This window comes from Perkinsus marinus, assembly GCF_000006405.1.
Source record: "Perkinsus marinus ATCC 50983 genomic scaffold scf_1104296929318, whole genome shotgun sequence".
Lineage (NCBI taxonomy): Eukaryota > Perkinsozoa > Perkinsida > Perkinsidae > Perkinsus > Perkinsus marinus.
Genome location: NW_003216498.1, coordinates 896,424 through 909,444, shown reverse-complemented (window position 1 = coordinate 909,444; position 13,021 = coordinate 896,424). Strand labels below are relative to the sequence as shown.

At 50.7% G+C, this 13,021-nt stretch overlaps 6 protein-coding genes across 7 annotated transcripts in view; 3 read left to right on the top strand and 3 right to left on the bottom strand.

Moving 5' to 3' along the window:
• Nucleotides 1-240: 240 nt before the first annotated feature.
• Nucleotides 241-709, bottom strand: Pmar_PMAR012613 (Cystatin B, putative; the record flags this gene model as incomplete). The annotated part of the gene is made up of 3 exons (XM_002787789.1): nucleotides 241-324; nucleotides 376-450; nucleotides 560-709. The coding sequence occupies 3 exons, from the start codon at nucleotides 707-709 to the stop codon at nucleotides 241-243; spliced, it is 309 nt and encodes a 102-aa protein (XP_002787835.1).
• A 113-nt stretch (nucleotides 710-822) lies between these two features.
• On the bottom strand, nucleotides 823-4,413 carry Pmar_PMAR012612 (hypothetical protein). 2 transcript variants are annotated; one of them, XM_002787787.1, is made up of 20 exons: nucleotides 4,199-4,413; nucleotides 4,038-4,154; nucleotides 3,865-3,985; nucleotides 3,665-3,813; nucleotides 3,517-3,610; nucleotides 3,377-3,471; nucleotides 3,265-3,332; nucleotides 3,045-3,215; nucleotides 2,931-3,001; nucleotides 2,808-2,879; nucleotides 2,604-2,753; nucleotides 2,438-2,559; nucleotides 2,325-2,393; nucleotides 2,114-2,269; nucleotides 1,856-2,069; nucleotides 1,617-1,732; nucleotides 1,435-1,572; nucleotides 1,278-1,351; nucleotides 1,086-1,222; nucleotides 823-984 (listed from the first exon to the last, which is right to left on the bottom strand). In XM_002787787.1, exons 1-20 carry the CDS (start codon nucleotides 4,409-4,411, stop codon nucleotides 860-862), a joined length of 2,472 nt encoding a protein of 823 aa, XP_002787833.1. In that variant the 5' UTR covers nucleotides 4,412-4,413; the 3' UTR covers nucleotides 823-859. The 2 variants fall into 2 exon arrangements, with proteins under 2 accessions (XP_002787833.1, XP_002787834.1); XM_002787788.1 differs by lacking the exons at nucleotides 823-984; nucleotides 1,086-1,222; nucleotides 1,278-1,351; nucleotides 1,435-1,572; nucleotides 1,617-1,732 and having other exon boundaries at nucleotides 1,802-2,069.
• A 272-nt stretch (nucleotides 4,414-4,685) lies between these two features.
• Nucleotides 4,686-4,915, bottom strand: Pmar_PMAR012611 (conserved hypothetical protein; the record flags this gene model as incomplete). The annotated part of the gene is made up of 2 exons (XM_002787786.1): nucleotides 4,686-4,773; nucleotides 4,822-4,915. Coding segments are annotated over 2 exons (182 nt in total), but the record flags the coding sequence as incomplete, so codon positions are not given.
• Nucleotides 4,916-5,138: 223 nt separating this feature from the next.
• On the top strand, nucleotides 5,139-6,825 carry Pmar_PMAR012610 (Ribosomal L1 domain-containing protein, putative). Its single transcript, XM_002787785.1, has 9 exons — nucleotides 5,139-5,209; nucleotides 5,443-5,571; nucleotides 5,621-5,722; nucleotides 5,772-5,822; nucleotides 5,891-6,025; nucleotides 6,075-6,142; nucleotides 6,192-6,261; nucleotides 6,309-6,588; nucleotides 6,642-6,825. The coding sequence occupies exons 1-9, from the start codon at nucleotides 5,145-5,147 to the stop codon at nucleotides 6,756-6,758; spliced, it is 1,017 nt and encodes a 338-aa protein (XP_002787831.1). The 5' UTR covers nucleotides 5,139-5,144; the 3' UTR covers nucleotides 6,759-6,825.
• Nucleotides 6,826-6,913: 88 nt separating this feature from the next.
• Nucleotides 6,914-10,086, top strand: Pmar_PMAR012609 (Nucleolar GTP-binding protein, putative). Its single transcript, XM_002787784.1, has 17 exons — nucleotides 6,914-7,004; nucleotides 7,054-7,173; nucleotides 7,329-7,403; nucleotides 7,457-7,551; nucleotides 7,595-7,688; nucleotides 7,919-7,990; nucleotides 8,038-8,137; nucleotides 8,190-8,285; nucleotides 8,333-8,444; nucleotides 8,505-8,667; nucleotides 8,717-8,788; nucleotides 8,834-8,938; nucleotides 9,169-9,305; nucleotides 9,351-9,450; nucleotides 9,506-9,658; nucleotides 9,712-9,885; nucleotides 9,935-10,086. The coding sequence occupies exons 1-17, from the start codon at nucleotides 6,942-6,944 to the stop codon at nucleotides 9,992-9,994; spliced, it is 1,791 nt and encodes a 596-aa protein (XP_002787830.1). The 5' UTR covers nucleotides 6,914-6,941; the 3' UTR covers nucleotides 9,995-10,086.
• Nucleotides 10,087-11,870: 1,784 nt separating this feature from the next.
• The window catches only part of Pmar_PMAR012608 (conserved hypothetical protein), a gene marked incomplete at its 5' end in the record, with an annotated part of 5,152 nt that continues 4,001 nt past the window's right edge, over nucleotides 11,871-13,021 (top strand). Inside the window, 6 exons of the mRNA XM_002787783.1 lie at nucleotides 11,871-12,025; nucleotides 12,150-12,282; nucleotides 12,338-12,488; nucleotides 12,534-12,722; nucleotides 12,767-12,843; nucleotides 12,905-13,021. Of these exons, the coding sequence (XP_002787829.1) occupies nucleotides 11,871-12,025; nucleotides 12,150-12,282; nucleotides 12,338-12,488; nucleotides 12,534-12,722; nucleotides 12,767-12,843; nucleotides 12,905-13,021 (822 nt within the window). The remainder of the gene's footprint in view (nucleotides 12,026-12,149; nucleotides 12,283-12,337; nucleotides 12,489-12,533; nucleotides 12,723-12,766; nucleotides 12,844-12,904) is intronic.

The window sequence follows — 13,021 nt, the reverse complement described above, 5'->3', positions numbered from 1 at the left end:
CACAGGACAGCTGTGAGAGAACAGCCGTCGTGATGCAGAAGTGCAGGTAAGCGACTGACATCGAGAAGATTTCAACAACATCACCTGAGCAGCTAAGAGACTCGAGCTCATCTCTAAATGCATTTAATCGGCCATTTCTGGAGCCAACGCTACCAACTGCGCAACACTAAGAGGCCCAACAAAAAGGTTTGTGCACAGCAGGCGACAATGGTGAGATAGACATCCTCAGGAGTGCACTCATCAGAAATAGGCAATGTCGTCTCCTTGACCCACATCCCACTTCACGCTACTCAGCTCCGGATTGCTACCATTGCAAGGTAGCGGCTGATCAACAAACAGACCTGCCATCATTCCGTCCCTACGACGGCAGCTCACCTGGAAAATCCGAACATGAGCGAAAGCTTCCGGGCCGACCTTAATCTTAACGAAGTAGTTGGTGCCAGCAACCACCTGTAGCAGAACCAGAAATTCCAAGCGGCTTTGAAAGGCCACAGCATCGCCCATGCCAATCGAATTTCCGACACAGCCCTAGAGAGAGTCGCCCCTTACACGGCCTCACCTGGCTCTTGTATGATATTGGCTCGAACTCACTGAAAGCGGTATTCGCCTTGTTGCTCTGTTCCATGGCTGGGCGGAGCTGTTCACACAAGCGCCTCACCGAATCACTGACAGGTCTCGCCTCGCTCAAGCCTCCACATATGGGTGACATACTGGGAATTGGAATAATACTAATACATAGTTCAAAGGGAGCTATGGTCACAACTAAACCGACAAGGGCACGCTGATGAAACGGTAACGGCGGAATGTTCAAGACACGGAAGTATCACTACTTCAGCATAAGGTGATGAAAAATACTATCCTAATGAGGCTCGTGATTCTGGGATGAGTCGTGCTGATGGCTACTATCGTTTCTAGACGGCGAGGTCGCGGCCTCCAGAAGAGCCCGCAGCTCAGGGAATCTCGACGACAGTTCCGAACTTAGATCTGATCAGGACAATTGTTTTCACGAGCCATTCATGTCAATACAACTCAGAATACACATTGCAAGAAATGCCCAGCGTCCCTTGAAATCCCCCATATAGTACCCAAGAGCTGCTGGTGATCACCGGATAGCCTTTCCGCTGCCGACCCCAACAAAGCGTTCACATCCTCTAGATTGATGCCCCCTGGGGGTTGACCCGCCTGCTCCTCTCCATCCGTCCCTCGAGGGTCTCCCGACAACCTAGAACGAGCACCAGAGAATTCCGAGGGGATGAGCTCAACCGCTCTACCATTACCGTTGGCTTGCCGCGTGTTGATGTGATGGCGATGAAGAATGTTCCGAGCTGCATAGAGGCTCCGCAGTAGTGAGCTGAAAAAGGAAGTCTTGTCAATACTGTCACAATGCCGCACTTGTCGATACGATTACGAAACATAGTCCTCCCACGAGAGTACCGTTTTAGATGTATTAGCATCTTCCCCAGAGACACCATCATCCCCCGCTGCAGCAACCACCTCATCGCAGCCTCTGATCGGCTGCTGTACTTTGTCAGGGAGCGGTATGACGCACCCCGTAGGCACTTTCCGGGGCTCCTACGACAAGACCTTCACCAGCTATGGCCAAGTGCCTTCCTCACCTCTAAAACCACCTCTCCGGCGTCAATCTCCTCTACTCTATGAGCAACCGAAGGCCCGTCCTGGTCGGCGGGCATGAATCTTATCACAGAAGATTGCCCATCACCGTGCTGTTGACCTAATCACACAGTACATTCACGAGGTCCCTTTCATGGTGACACTGGTGGGAACACAACAAGCCTAATTTCCTCAATCGTCACACGCCGACTTAGTTACTATTGATTCCGTCGCTGCCTCTTACGCGCTTGTTCAGTGGACCCCTCTGACGCCCCTTCTTGACCAACACTCTCATCCGTTAGTCGTGCTGACCGATGAGCTTCCTCCACATGCTCTACGCCACGCTGTCGATCTTCTTCACGCCGTTCACTAGGCCGACCCTGCTCAGAAGTCAAGTCCACCTCAGCAGCCCCCGTGGGTCTATAAGGCGTCAACGAAGGTGCTGATGGCTCAGTAGCCTAACCGACCACCATGATTCCGTGCTCAGTGAGTCTTCAACTACCTCACTAGTCCGGCCCTCCGTCTGAGTGGCATCCTCTTGCTCTCTAGTCCGTACCTGGCCTTGGCCCTCTGGGTCGAACATGTCACACCACGTCCTGTTCACAACCGAGACCATCATCTCGCTGGTGTCGGTGAGTTCCGCCAGCATTCGTGCCAACTGAGGGACGGCAACAGCATCACCTCAAGCGCTTCCCCCCTTCAACAGCCCCTACATAGGCCAAATCATCCTGTCTCTGCGGATTCGGGGGCGAGTCCGAGCCTCTAGATGCATCACTCTGCAGCTGAAAAACGACACTGGTGCTAATGCTGGTGATGAAGGTATTACCATCAGGCTGACATCACCAACCATCTGGGCTGCCGAGAGTAACAACCTCTGATAGTTACGCAAAAAAGTAGGCAAGTCGTCACTGCCACGATAATGCCGAGGGCCGGGCAGTTGCGCTAAATCTGATAGAAAAAGTGTAAACTGAGTACTACTGAGATCTGCCTACGACTCATGAGGTGATCCACACGAGCGTCAGAATCGATGAGAGTTCTCCACGGCAGGCCAGGGGTCTGCTCAGCCCTCCGTTGCAAGTCTTCTTCCCGCGCACCATGAGCTCGGCTGACCGGAGCCTGTTGGGAGTTAACAGGAATACGATCTGATCAAAATACCGCAAAATGCACACCAGTTGCTAGGACCACAACAGGCCTACTAGAATCTGTCATCACAGCCTCGCCACTGCCTGTCGACCGCTGTTGTGTCGTTGCAGATGGACGCGTAGCACCTACCAGCACCACCTTGAGGTCCTCACTAGAACGTGTACGCAGAAACCTACGCCTTGTGAATACTCTGCCTCTCGTACGTCCATCCTGACTCCTACTTGCGCTGCTCTCGCCTCCTCTCGGTCTGAATAGCACATCTCACTTAACCCCAAAGATACCCCTCTTACAGCCGTGCTGACTGCGAACGTGGGCGAGAAGGGGGAGTAGATGGTCTCCCATCGGCAGGGGTGGAGAAGGTAGCTGTGACGGAGCCTCCTCCTCCTCCAGCAGCAGCAGGCTGCTGACCAGCAGATGCCAGATTCCCGAAGAGCTGGGAGAGGCCACTTATCATCTGTTGTCTGACATGAGAATGAATCTCTCACTGACCATGAGAAGTATGCGCCCTACACTCCATTGCCGCCACCACTGGTAGTTGTTGTAGGCTCCGGCGCTTGAGCGGTACTAGTGTTTGAGGCCTGACGAAGGCGTTATTAGTGTTAGCAGGCAAGCAGTAGGTCACCTCTTGGTCGGAAGGACCAGGGGTCGTTGGAGTTGGAGTCGACCTTCTCGGAGCCGAGGTAGATGAGTCGCCCGATGGTGGCTGTGGATTGGCATCTGGAAAGACTAGTACTCCGCATAGAGTGAGAGAGAGGTCGTTACTAGTAGCCCCAGAGGGCATGGGGGATCTGCCGAAGATGCCCCCAAAGGGAAGTGGTATCGCTCCGCCTTGCTGTTGGTGATCGTCACCAACGATCTACACGAAAAGCGCTCAAGACAAGTATGATGTAAGAGCTCCACATTCTGTTACCTGCCCAGTGGCTGGGTCTAAGTGAAAAGAGTGCATGAAAACCTGGGTGGAACCGGGCGCACCATCGTTGCCACCTACTCCCCCAGGGATCACAAACTGACCACTGCCGGAAAGGAGGCCAGGAGGCAGCATAGCGCTGAATATGTTCCCTGAGAACGCAACGGTAGAGCATGACTCTAGTTCATCACTACTAACACTACCTATTTGCGGAGGAACATCATTGTTGCCTCCTCCCCCTCCTCCAGTGGCAGATTCAGGTGCTGTCATTGGTGTGGTAGATGAATTAGCAGTAGCATTTCTCAGAGTTGATACTGGCCTTACCTACAGGCTTATACTACTGCATGGAATACCCCCCCCCCCTCTGGCGACTTACCACCATGTGGATCGTCTGGCCGCTCTCTGTGAGGAACTCATCCAAGTGTTTGTGAGGCTCGTGGGAGATGACTTGACCTCTAAAAATGAGGCGTTGCAGCATGGGATCGATCTCTGCCTGAATGGAGACGGTAGACTAAACAACTACAACAATTGGTCTACCTCCCGATGTATCCGATCCATGAGATCCGCCACGGTCTCGGTGTGTGGGTTCACGTTATAGGTGAGTGTGGAACCGTTCATTCTTCGCACGTGCACGACCCAGGTCCCATCCTCGGCTGGGGTATTTTCGTTGCTAGTAGCGGCAGCAACGTTGGTATTTCCCATAGAAGTATCTTCGGATGTCAGTGACGGTTGGTCAGGCGATGACGACATGGAAAAATAAAATGTACTATAAGATTCTTCACCCGAGGTGACCGACTAAGATACGAAACAGGCCCAAAGCGAACAGAAACATGATCCCATCGCCACGATCATCAACACCATTTCTGAGCGCCATTGTTGATAGCAAATATAACCTTGCCCCCCACCCCCAGTTCGATGCACTCCCGATGTGTCATGAACCCCTCTGGAGTCTGCATTATCCACGTCCCTGTGTTCATCCTGAGCCCCATCCTAGTCGGTACAGAAAGCCCATTCACACCCTCACCCAGTGCGCTCCTTCAGTTCGTGAGGCAACAGCCATATGTCCCGACTAGGCTTCGACACTACTTGAATGTTGCGTATCACGGGGGCAACTGAGCAACTCTGTAGCCTTTCGAATGGACTGCCCTATGGTAGCCCACATTGATATCTCTTGAGGAGGATGTTAATACGATTACCCTCTACTACAAATCCCCGTATGAAACCTTCTCGTTGCAGCAGCTTCAGGAGGTGGACCTGTGGGGGGTACATTCAGATCGACCTGAGCTCAACCATAGATGGTATCCTACGTTCATCGTACTATATGGACATCTCTGAACCGGCGCTGTGGCCGTCAAGAGGCTCGTTACCATCTCACATGCCTTTTGCATTTCCCACGGCGGTTCAACTATATACGAACCACGTGACGTAAAGCCGTTCCTTCCTCAATTAGCGCGCGCCCAAGTAATCGATTGATCTGGCACCTATGGAGAAGTCATCTCTACAGGCCTGCAACTCGCAGCTGCCCAAAGCAGTCAGCGCCCTACTAAAGTACGTCGAAAGCTCCTATATGCTCGTCACAGATCTTGCTGCTATCTTCCATGGGAAAATTTAGACTCTGACGAAATGTTCAAATGCTCTCACTGCCGTCCGGAGTGCGTCGCGGAAAATACTCAAATTTCCATACAGTAGTTTGACATACCTGGTTACCGTTATCAGAGCGTTGCAGTGAAACTCCGGACAAGTATCGGACATGATCCAGATCTTACACGGTTGAACCTTAGATATTCTGCAAAGAAGTCAGCTGAGAAGGCCACCCAGGACCTATTGGCTGAGGAGGCCGGCGATACCGTCACTCTACAGATCAATGTTGATAAGATACAGGGGAAGGCCGACAACAAATATCGACTGATGTAGTATTTTCTATGAGGAAGGGCTCGTCAGGAAAGGCATTACTCTCAGACAAGTGCCTCACTCTATTCACGGCAAGAACGGCGTTGAGGGCCTCACAGTTTGCCTCATCGCACGGGACCCAAAACAGACAGCTCAGAAGCTCGTCGCGAAGTACGCAACCCCTTGGGAGGTATCTCAACTGGCTCTTTGGATGATACAGATACAACCTACCTATTCAGAAGATAGTCACAATCAAGGCCCTCCGGTCAAAGTAGTAGTAGGGGGGTTCGAGAACCCTTAGGCCCTTCCCGACTAGAGTCATCGTCTACGCTACTATAGATACGCAGCTCGTTTTGAGCTCCTTCGGGACCTCGCCAACGCCCATGATGTGTTCCTCTGTGACTCTTCCGTATCTGACATGCTACCCAACCTCCTTGGGAAGTATTTCTTCCACCATAAGAAGCAGAAGATACCGTAATTTCGGCGAAATTTGGTATCAAAGTCATGCTCCCGGTCGCTTTAGGGTTCCCGTCAAGTGGCCCACGTCAGCCAATGTCGATCCTACTAAGCAGATCGAGAAGGCCCTCAACAGTATTCCCCTGGGAAGGGTATCATTGCCAGTATTTATTCCCTTTGGAAGGTACACGTTATCGTAAGAGCACTGGAGCGAGCATTAGCGTTCGTATTGGCAACACGTCTATGGCGAAGGAGTAGGCGAATCTTGTACTTGCGTGCTACGGGGGATTTACTTCCACAGGGACCTTGTCGAGAACGCGAAGGTCGTCCTTGCTAACCTGTCGAGTGACATGCTCTCGGTGAAAAGGAAGATCCTCAGTGTTGGCGTACAGAGTACGGACTCTATAATGCTTCCAGTGTGGGCGGCCGGGGCTACGGCACCGGAGGAGAAGCAGAAGGCTGAGAAGAAGGGTACTAAACGGGTTCGATTCGAGGAGGCCGCTGATGAGGAGGAGGAAGAAGAGGATGACGACGTTGGCAAGCTAAAGCTGTCTGAGGTCCCTGTGGGAAAACTGGAGGAGGTAGGAATCGAACCGGGCATCTATGGCTTGTGATGCACCCGTTTGTGCTCCAGAGGCGTGAGAAGAAGCGAGCGGCTGTTGCGGCTGAGGCCGCGCGGAAGATATCGAAGCCGACTGAGAAGAAGGGCAAGAGAAAGTCTGCCAACAAGAAGAAGCTGCGTACTAAATAAGGCGGCGCATCATCTCACCTGAGCCCCGCTACAGCCAGATGTACCCTATCGACCGTCTGAGGCACTATTCTTGTATCGAGTAACGTTTCTCCCACGTACCTTGTCAATGGAGTGAGTTGAAGTGGTTCGTCGAATGGTTACGCATAGCCTCTATTTCCGGGTTGTCTCTGTCACTTGCTCACCATGAAGATTAAGAAGCCCTCGAGGAGACAAACGCTGAATAGGAAATATAACATTCAAAAGAAGGTTGCATATTGGTACTCTACTCAGTGGTCGCCATTGTTGTTATTGGCAGGTCAAAGAGCACAACCGTAAAGTGAAGAAGCAAGCTCGGGTGGCTAAGAAAGTCGGAGTTGTAGTATCGAAGAAGAGGAGAGATCCTGGCATCCCTAATAGCTGGCCTTTTAAGCAGGAGGTAGACTCAATGAGATCTCGGGATAAGATGATTCTATACTAATACCATCTATACATAATACTACATAATATTTATATATATTTTAATCACATCTGCAAATCAACGTTAGCCCTATCATTAAAGTGTCTTCAGTACAGGGGAGGTCCTTCGTGTAGGTGTTGAATGATATGCAGAAGCGGAAGGAGGAGGTGGAGCCTAACAGGAAACGCGAGAGAGAGCTACGCAAGAAAGTAGGGCATTTGCGGTTGGTGTGGTATTAATAACTGAATGCTGTATGTGGTAGGGCCTTCCTGTCCAGCCAGTGGTATCTAAGAAGAATCAGGACAAGATAGTGAAGTCTCTCGCTGAGTTGAAATCCGAGGCGGAGCGACGCACGAGGTGATATAGGAGCATGGGACGAAAGCGGACATTGTGTTGGCAGGCTCTACGATAGATCGGCTGATGCCCTCATTGGCTCGTCTTCCTCTGTGCGGGACATGCACAGTGTCACCCATCTAGGAACCAACTCAAAGGAGGTAGTTTGACAAGAAAGAGGAGGGTCCTCATTGGTGCAACCCTTCTACCCCTTCAGTGTTGTAATATATCTTTGCTTTCCTCGATAATTATAAGAGTTTACACATGAATTCGGGTGGAAATGAGCAAAAACCAACAAGAATTTTCTGAAATTTTCTTATTATTTTCATAATGTTATCAACACATGTGGTTGACCATGTGCATAGTCCCCTCCCACTGCTCCGCTCCTTAGGCGCAGAACACTCGGAGGGCGTACTATAGGGAGCTGCGGAAAGTGATGGGAATGGCTGATGTCGTTGTTGAGGTAAGCAGAATCGCCTCTGTCATTTCTGAGGAAGCGTGCCATGGAAGGTGTTGGACGCCAGAGATCCTATGAGTTGTCGATGTAAGAGTCTCGAGGAAGAGGTACTGACCAACGGCAAGAAGGTCATTCTCTTACTCAATAAGATTGGTAATTTCCATCATGTTTGGTATAGGTTGATGAATACTCTCGAATATCTCAGATCTCGTCCCTAAGGAAGCAGTGCAGGCGTGGTTGGCTTACCTCCGTAAGGACTTCCCTACTATTGCATTCAAGGCTGCTAGGACATCTGGGGACCGTAAGAGACATAGAGGGTACTTCGTTGGGTCATGTGCTGTGCCATAGGTCAAACAGGTAGAGCCATCGCCGCTGAGACTGCTTCCGAGGGGTTACTAAAATCCAGCTATGGTGTCATCGGAAGCGATGCTTTGTTACAGCTGTTGAAGAACTACGCTAGGTAGCAGGTTTTTTTATGCGTCTACCTTGATTGGTGTATTCCTCCTCTACTTTCCCTCAGGGGTGTTGGTACTGGTCGCATTAGCGTCGGTATAGTCGGCTACCCCAATGTTGGTAAGTCCTCTGTTATCAACTCTATGAAGAGAGGCAAGAGTGTGCATCTCAAGACTGGAAATCGTGCTGGTATCACTAAACAGATGCAGGAGGTTCAGATTGACAAGACGGTGAGCACTGGTGACAGCACTGCTGGAATTTACTTATAGTGTATTTTAGGTCAGCCTTCTGGACTGCCCTGGTGTGATATTCTCTGGCACTGAAGAGTCTGCTAGTAACACTTCTAGTTTGGTAGTAGAGGCTTCTATCTATTTACTGTTATCGTGGTGAGGTCAGGTTATACGGCAGTCAGTGAACGTGGACGCCCTTGAGGACCCCATGCCGGTGGTGGAAGCGTTGGTGAAGCGGACACCTCGGAATGCCGTGTTGAAGCACTTCAGGGTGAGTTTACTGAGGGAAGGGGGGGGGGGGGGTGCATCTCGTGACGATATTGGTAGACAGTGTTGGAATATATGTCCACTTTCCTCAGCTGGCCGTAGGAGTTTCCTCACTAATAATAGAAGTTTACATACGAATGGGGGTAGAAACGTTCAGAAATCAATGAGAATTTCTATATTGTGACCAACATATGTGGTTGACCATGTGCATATTTCCCTCCACGCTCTTGGTAGATGCCTGCGTTTGAGTCGGTGACCGAGTTGGTCGGACATGTATGTCGGACGCGAGGCAAGCTCCGTCGGGGTGGTGCCCCTGACTTTCGTCAGGGGGCTAAGGACGTCCTCAGGGAGTGGACAACTGGACGGCTGCGGTAGGGATACGTGGAAGTGTATAGTTTTACTCTTTTTTCCATCAGATTCTTCTGCATGCCACCTGCGACTGATAAGGGCAAGGTCTTTGCCAAGGTGGTTGCCGCTGCCAGCCCTGAGTTTGACATTGACGCGCTGTTCAGCCAGGTAAGGAGGGCAAGCAGGCTCAACCCCCCTCGAGAGTCGATCGTCGTTGTGTTAGGCTGATACTAGTGCGGAAGCGGTGGCCGGAGTGGAGTTGAACGGTTCGGCTAATCACGCCGCTCAGAGTGGTGACATGGGAGTCGATATGCTAATGGATGATACTGATAGCAGCGAGGAGGAGGGAGATGAAGATGAGGAGGAGGAAGCACCGGTGGGTCGTGTTGAGGTCGGTCGTGATGGAAGAGGAGGCGGAGTTGGTGTTAGATTCTTATTGACGAGGCTAATGAGGAGAAGAAGACCCCGGCAGGGCCGCAAGTGGAAAAACGGATATTCACGGGATTGAACCCGCGTGTGAATCGCGATATCAAGAAAAAGACGAAGGAAGTGAAACGTAACCAAGGGAAGAAGGAGAGGAGGCAACAAGCAGAGCAGATGGAGGTGAGGTTATATGAAGAGTATCAAGGCGGCTCCATCTACTACTCTTTAGGCATCTGACACCGCGATGGATGATGACGATACTTATGACTTCCAAAGGGACTTCAAGTGATTCCTCTTACTGTGTATCATCATCGTCATTGCGAGGCAAGGATTCATCAGCCGTCACCACCACTACCACGTCCGAACAGTATCTATACCACTTCACGTAAACTCGTTTCTCCTTGTATACTGTTGTAGACCTTTGGTTGGGGTGGTTGTCAATGTGGGGGAGATGGGTCTGTTCTTTTAAGGGATAGGTCTTGCTCACATTTTGTAGTGCTGAGTCATTTGGGATAGCGCGACTACTCGGATGGGTATGTGATGATTCCATTGATATTGTTGTGACCCTAGGGACGGTGAACTCGACATAGCAATAATCACAATCTAAGTGAACGTCATATCTTGGATGGATCGCACATAACAATATGCTGCTGTCCACTGCTGCCTTCTTCGTCTTAGGAATCCCCGTTCTCATTATGACGAATGTTTATCAACGACCTGGTATTCCGGAAGAAGTCGCTGAATGGTATGGTGGTGAAGGCCGCTCTATCTGGCCGGTGGATACTCTCGTTGCGCTCTACCACCACCGTATATCGACCTGATCACATACCACTAAGAATTTTCATGCGATGCTGACATAATCTTGCGTGAAAAAATCACATTCTCGTAGTTCTCTCTGACGCTCTTATACTATTAGCCCCATCTTACTACTTCCCGTCAACAATCACACGATTATACATAGATTTAAAACAATTGGTAAACGAATAAGGATATCTAGCCAATGGCTTGTCTGATCTAGAAATAGAACCCCCCCCTCTTATCGACGCCTATCATGAGTATAATAGAGGCATTGGTGAGCATCGTCACCACACTGTTCGCTCAGATCGGCTTGAATGGCCTCGTGAGAGCTAGAATAGGTGGCCGCTTACTTCGTCGCGGCTACTAGACACTCTGTCATCCAGATACATGACTGCCCGGAACAGCTTTGCTTCCTCCAAAGGGTCATCGAGGAGTCTGGGCTCGAGTCGCTACAGGTTACATCGGTTTCGTACAATTTCACTCGTCCCACCTGGTGAATTTTCCTTTGTGAAGACGCCATATCTATAACTGTCATGTTTCTCTCTAACGCGGCCTATGCTTGCCTTGATGAATTGGGTTTGTTAGTGATACTACCGTTTAAATGACTAATTGTTTTCTGTCTCGAAGTGCCGTCATTTAGTTACCGCTGAGACACCATTGGCTCATCAGCCACGCTGGCACGATAAATTGGGTGAATCGTTCATGGCTTTGTAGCATGAGTACTTGCTCAATATTCAGGGGGCGGCCTTGGAGGCTCACTACAATACCGAACCGTATAACAGTTACGGTCTACAGCCTAGTCTGTTGTGAGAGTCTGGAATAGTGGGATATCAGGGGTGATGAGTGTTGGACACGCTTGGAGAATATGATATTCAATTTGGTACAAGTGGCGCGCCCCGGGATCGAACTCGGGACCTCTATAGATACACAAGACGAAGGTGCTGCAGACTGGCAAAGTTCTCCCTTAGGTATGTAGAATAGCCTCGCTAGGATCGCAGATTAGCAATCCTATTTGGTAGGTGCCTGTCAATTGGGGGAGTGATAGTGATGAATGCCAGAGTGTAAGGCTCATGAGGCGCAGGCACTGTGAGGTCAGAGTAAGGATGCGCGTCGACGACAGGCTGCGATGGATCATTTCCGACGAGGTTATGTTTTCTCTCATGATGAAATACGGGTGAATATTCCGCCTGGAGCACGCAGGTTTACCTGATGAATTTCGTGGCGCGGTGACGATTCTTGCAGCAGGCAGAATCGATGGCATCAGTGATGGGATCCACCGCGCGTCTCTGGTGTTTTGTATTTGCTCCTTGAAGAGACGCTTTTGGTTGTTACCAGTGGGCAGTTAGCCGTTATTATAGTTTTATAAAATGCCCTATTACGACCAGAATTTTGATTTCATAGCGGAGTATGCGAAGACGGGCCGATCCCACTGCCGTGCTTGTCATACCAACATCCCGGACAAGGCACTCCGACTCGGGCGGATGGTCCAGAGCCCTCACTTTGATGGGAAGGCCCCTACCTGGTAACGATCGTGGCTGATTAACACTACTACTACTACTACTACTACTACTACTACTACTACTACTACTACTACTACTACTACTACTACTACTACTACTACTACTACTGCTACCAGAGGTGTCCAGGTACCATGCGAAGTGCTTCTGGAGAGGGAGATCCCTGCCGGCTTCCATCTCGGACATTTATGGTTTCTCTTCGTTGAAGTTCCCGGACCAGGAGGAGATCGAAGCACGTATAGGGGTGATGCTCGCCACCTCTGTCTTCATCGTTGGACCCGGGGGTCCCTCCCCATTCCTCCTTCTTATGTGTTCAGAGCCGAGGTGCTTCATCGGGAAGCAGTTCTTCATCCTCGATCGGACTAAGTGTAGAGTATGCTAAATCAAGCCGGTCGGAGTGTCGTGGTTGCTACAAGCTCATTGACAGGGGAGAGCTCCGTCTGGGGATCGACGGCATCAAAGAGACGGGTCCGACAAGCTGCTGTTATCTCTAGTCGTGAACGTCTGTGGCAGGTTATGGCTTCAACGTGGAAGCCACTGATTGGCATCATGTGAAGTGCTTCCTCCAGCGTGGGGACTTCTCTGCCATGCGCTTGTCTAGTGTAGATCAGCTTAGAGGGATCAGCGGTTTAGATCCTGCTGATAGGGATGTACTGCAGGCAGCTATTGATGACCGTAATGGAGTAGCGAAGACACCTCGAGGTGTTGCTGTGAGAATTTTGTGGCGCGCGAAAAAGTTATGGCAGGTCCCAAGCGGCAAGGGACTCTCAATGCCAATGTGGGGAAGAAGGGGCGTAGCAGTGTTGCTAGCGGAGCGGAGGAGGTAGGTTAGTAATACTTACTTAGTATGCAGCTCTCTCTTGCCGCACTGACGTCGATCTCAGAGCGTGGCGGCCAGCGGGGTGTCTAAGGCCAGGCTCCGAGAGCAGTCGGATCGGTTGTTTACAGTGATGAAGCTCCTCGAGTGCCTCACTCGATCGGACCTCCTTGATGAGCTACAG

Bases quoted from the DNA above. Each gene is read 5' to 3' on its own strand.
- Pmar_PMAR012612 (XM_002787787.1), bottom strand. From the start codon at position 4,411: ATGTCGTCATCGCCTGACCAACCGTCACTGACATCCGAAGATACTTCT. The intron at 2,880-2,930 runs GTAGGTTTCTGC...TGGTGCTGGTAG, and splicing joins AGGCAGAGTATTCACAAGGC to GTGCTACGCGTCCATCTGCA. The intron at 2,754-2,807 runs GTAGGCCTGTTG...TATTTTGATCAG, and splicing joins GGCTGTGATGACAGATTCTA to ATCGTATTCCTGTTAACTCC.
- Pmar_PMAR012610 (XM_002787785.1), top strand. From the start codon at position 5,145: ATGGAGAAGTCATCTCTACAGGCCTGCAACTCGCAGCTGCCCAAAGCA. The intron at 5,210-5,442 runs GTACGTCGAAAG...GTTGAACCTTAG, and splicing joins GCAGTCAGCGCCCTACTAAA to ATATTCTGCAAAGAAGTCAG. The intron at 6,026-6,074 runs GTAATTTCGGCG...CGGTCGCTTTAG, and splicing joins CATAAGAAGCAGAAGATACC to GGTTCCCGTCAAGTGGCCCA.
- Pmar_PMAR012609 (XM_002787784.1), top strand. From the start codon at position 6,942: ATGAAGATTAAGAAGCCCTCGAGGAGACAAACGCTGAATAGGAAATAT. The intron at 7,174-7,328 runs GTAGACTCAATG...TCCTTCGTGTAG, and splicing joins GCTGGCCTTTTAAGCAGGAG to GTGTTGAATGATATGCAGAA. The intron at 8,789-8,833 runs GTAGTAGAGGCT...TGGTGAGGTCAG, and splicing joins CTAGTAACACTTCTAGTTTG to GTTATACGGCAGTCAGTGAA.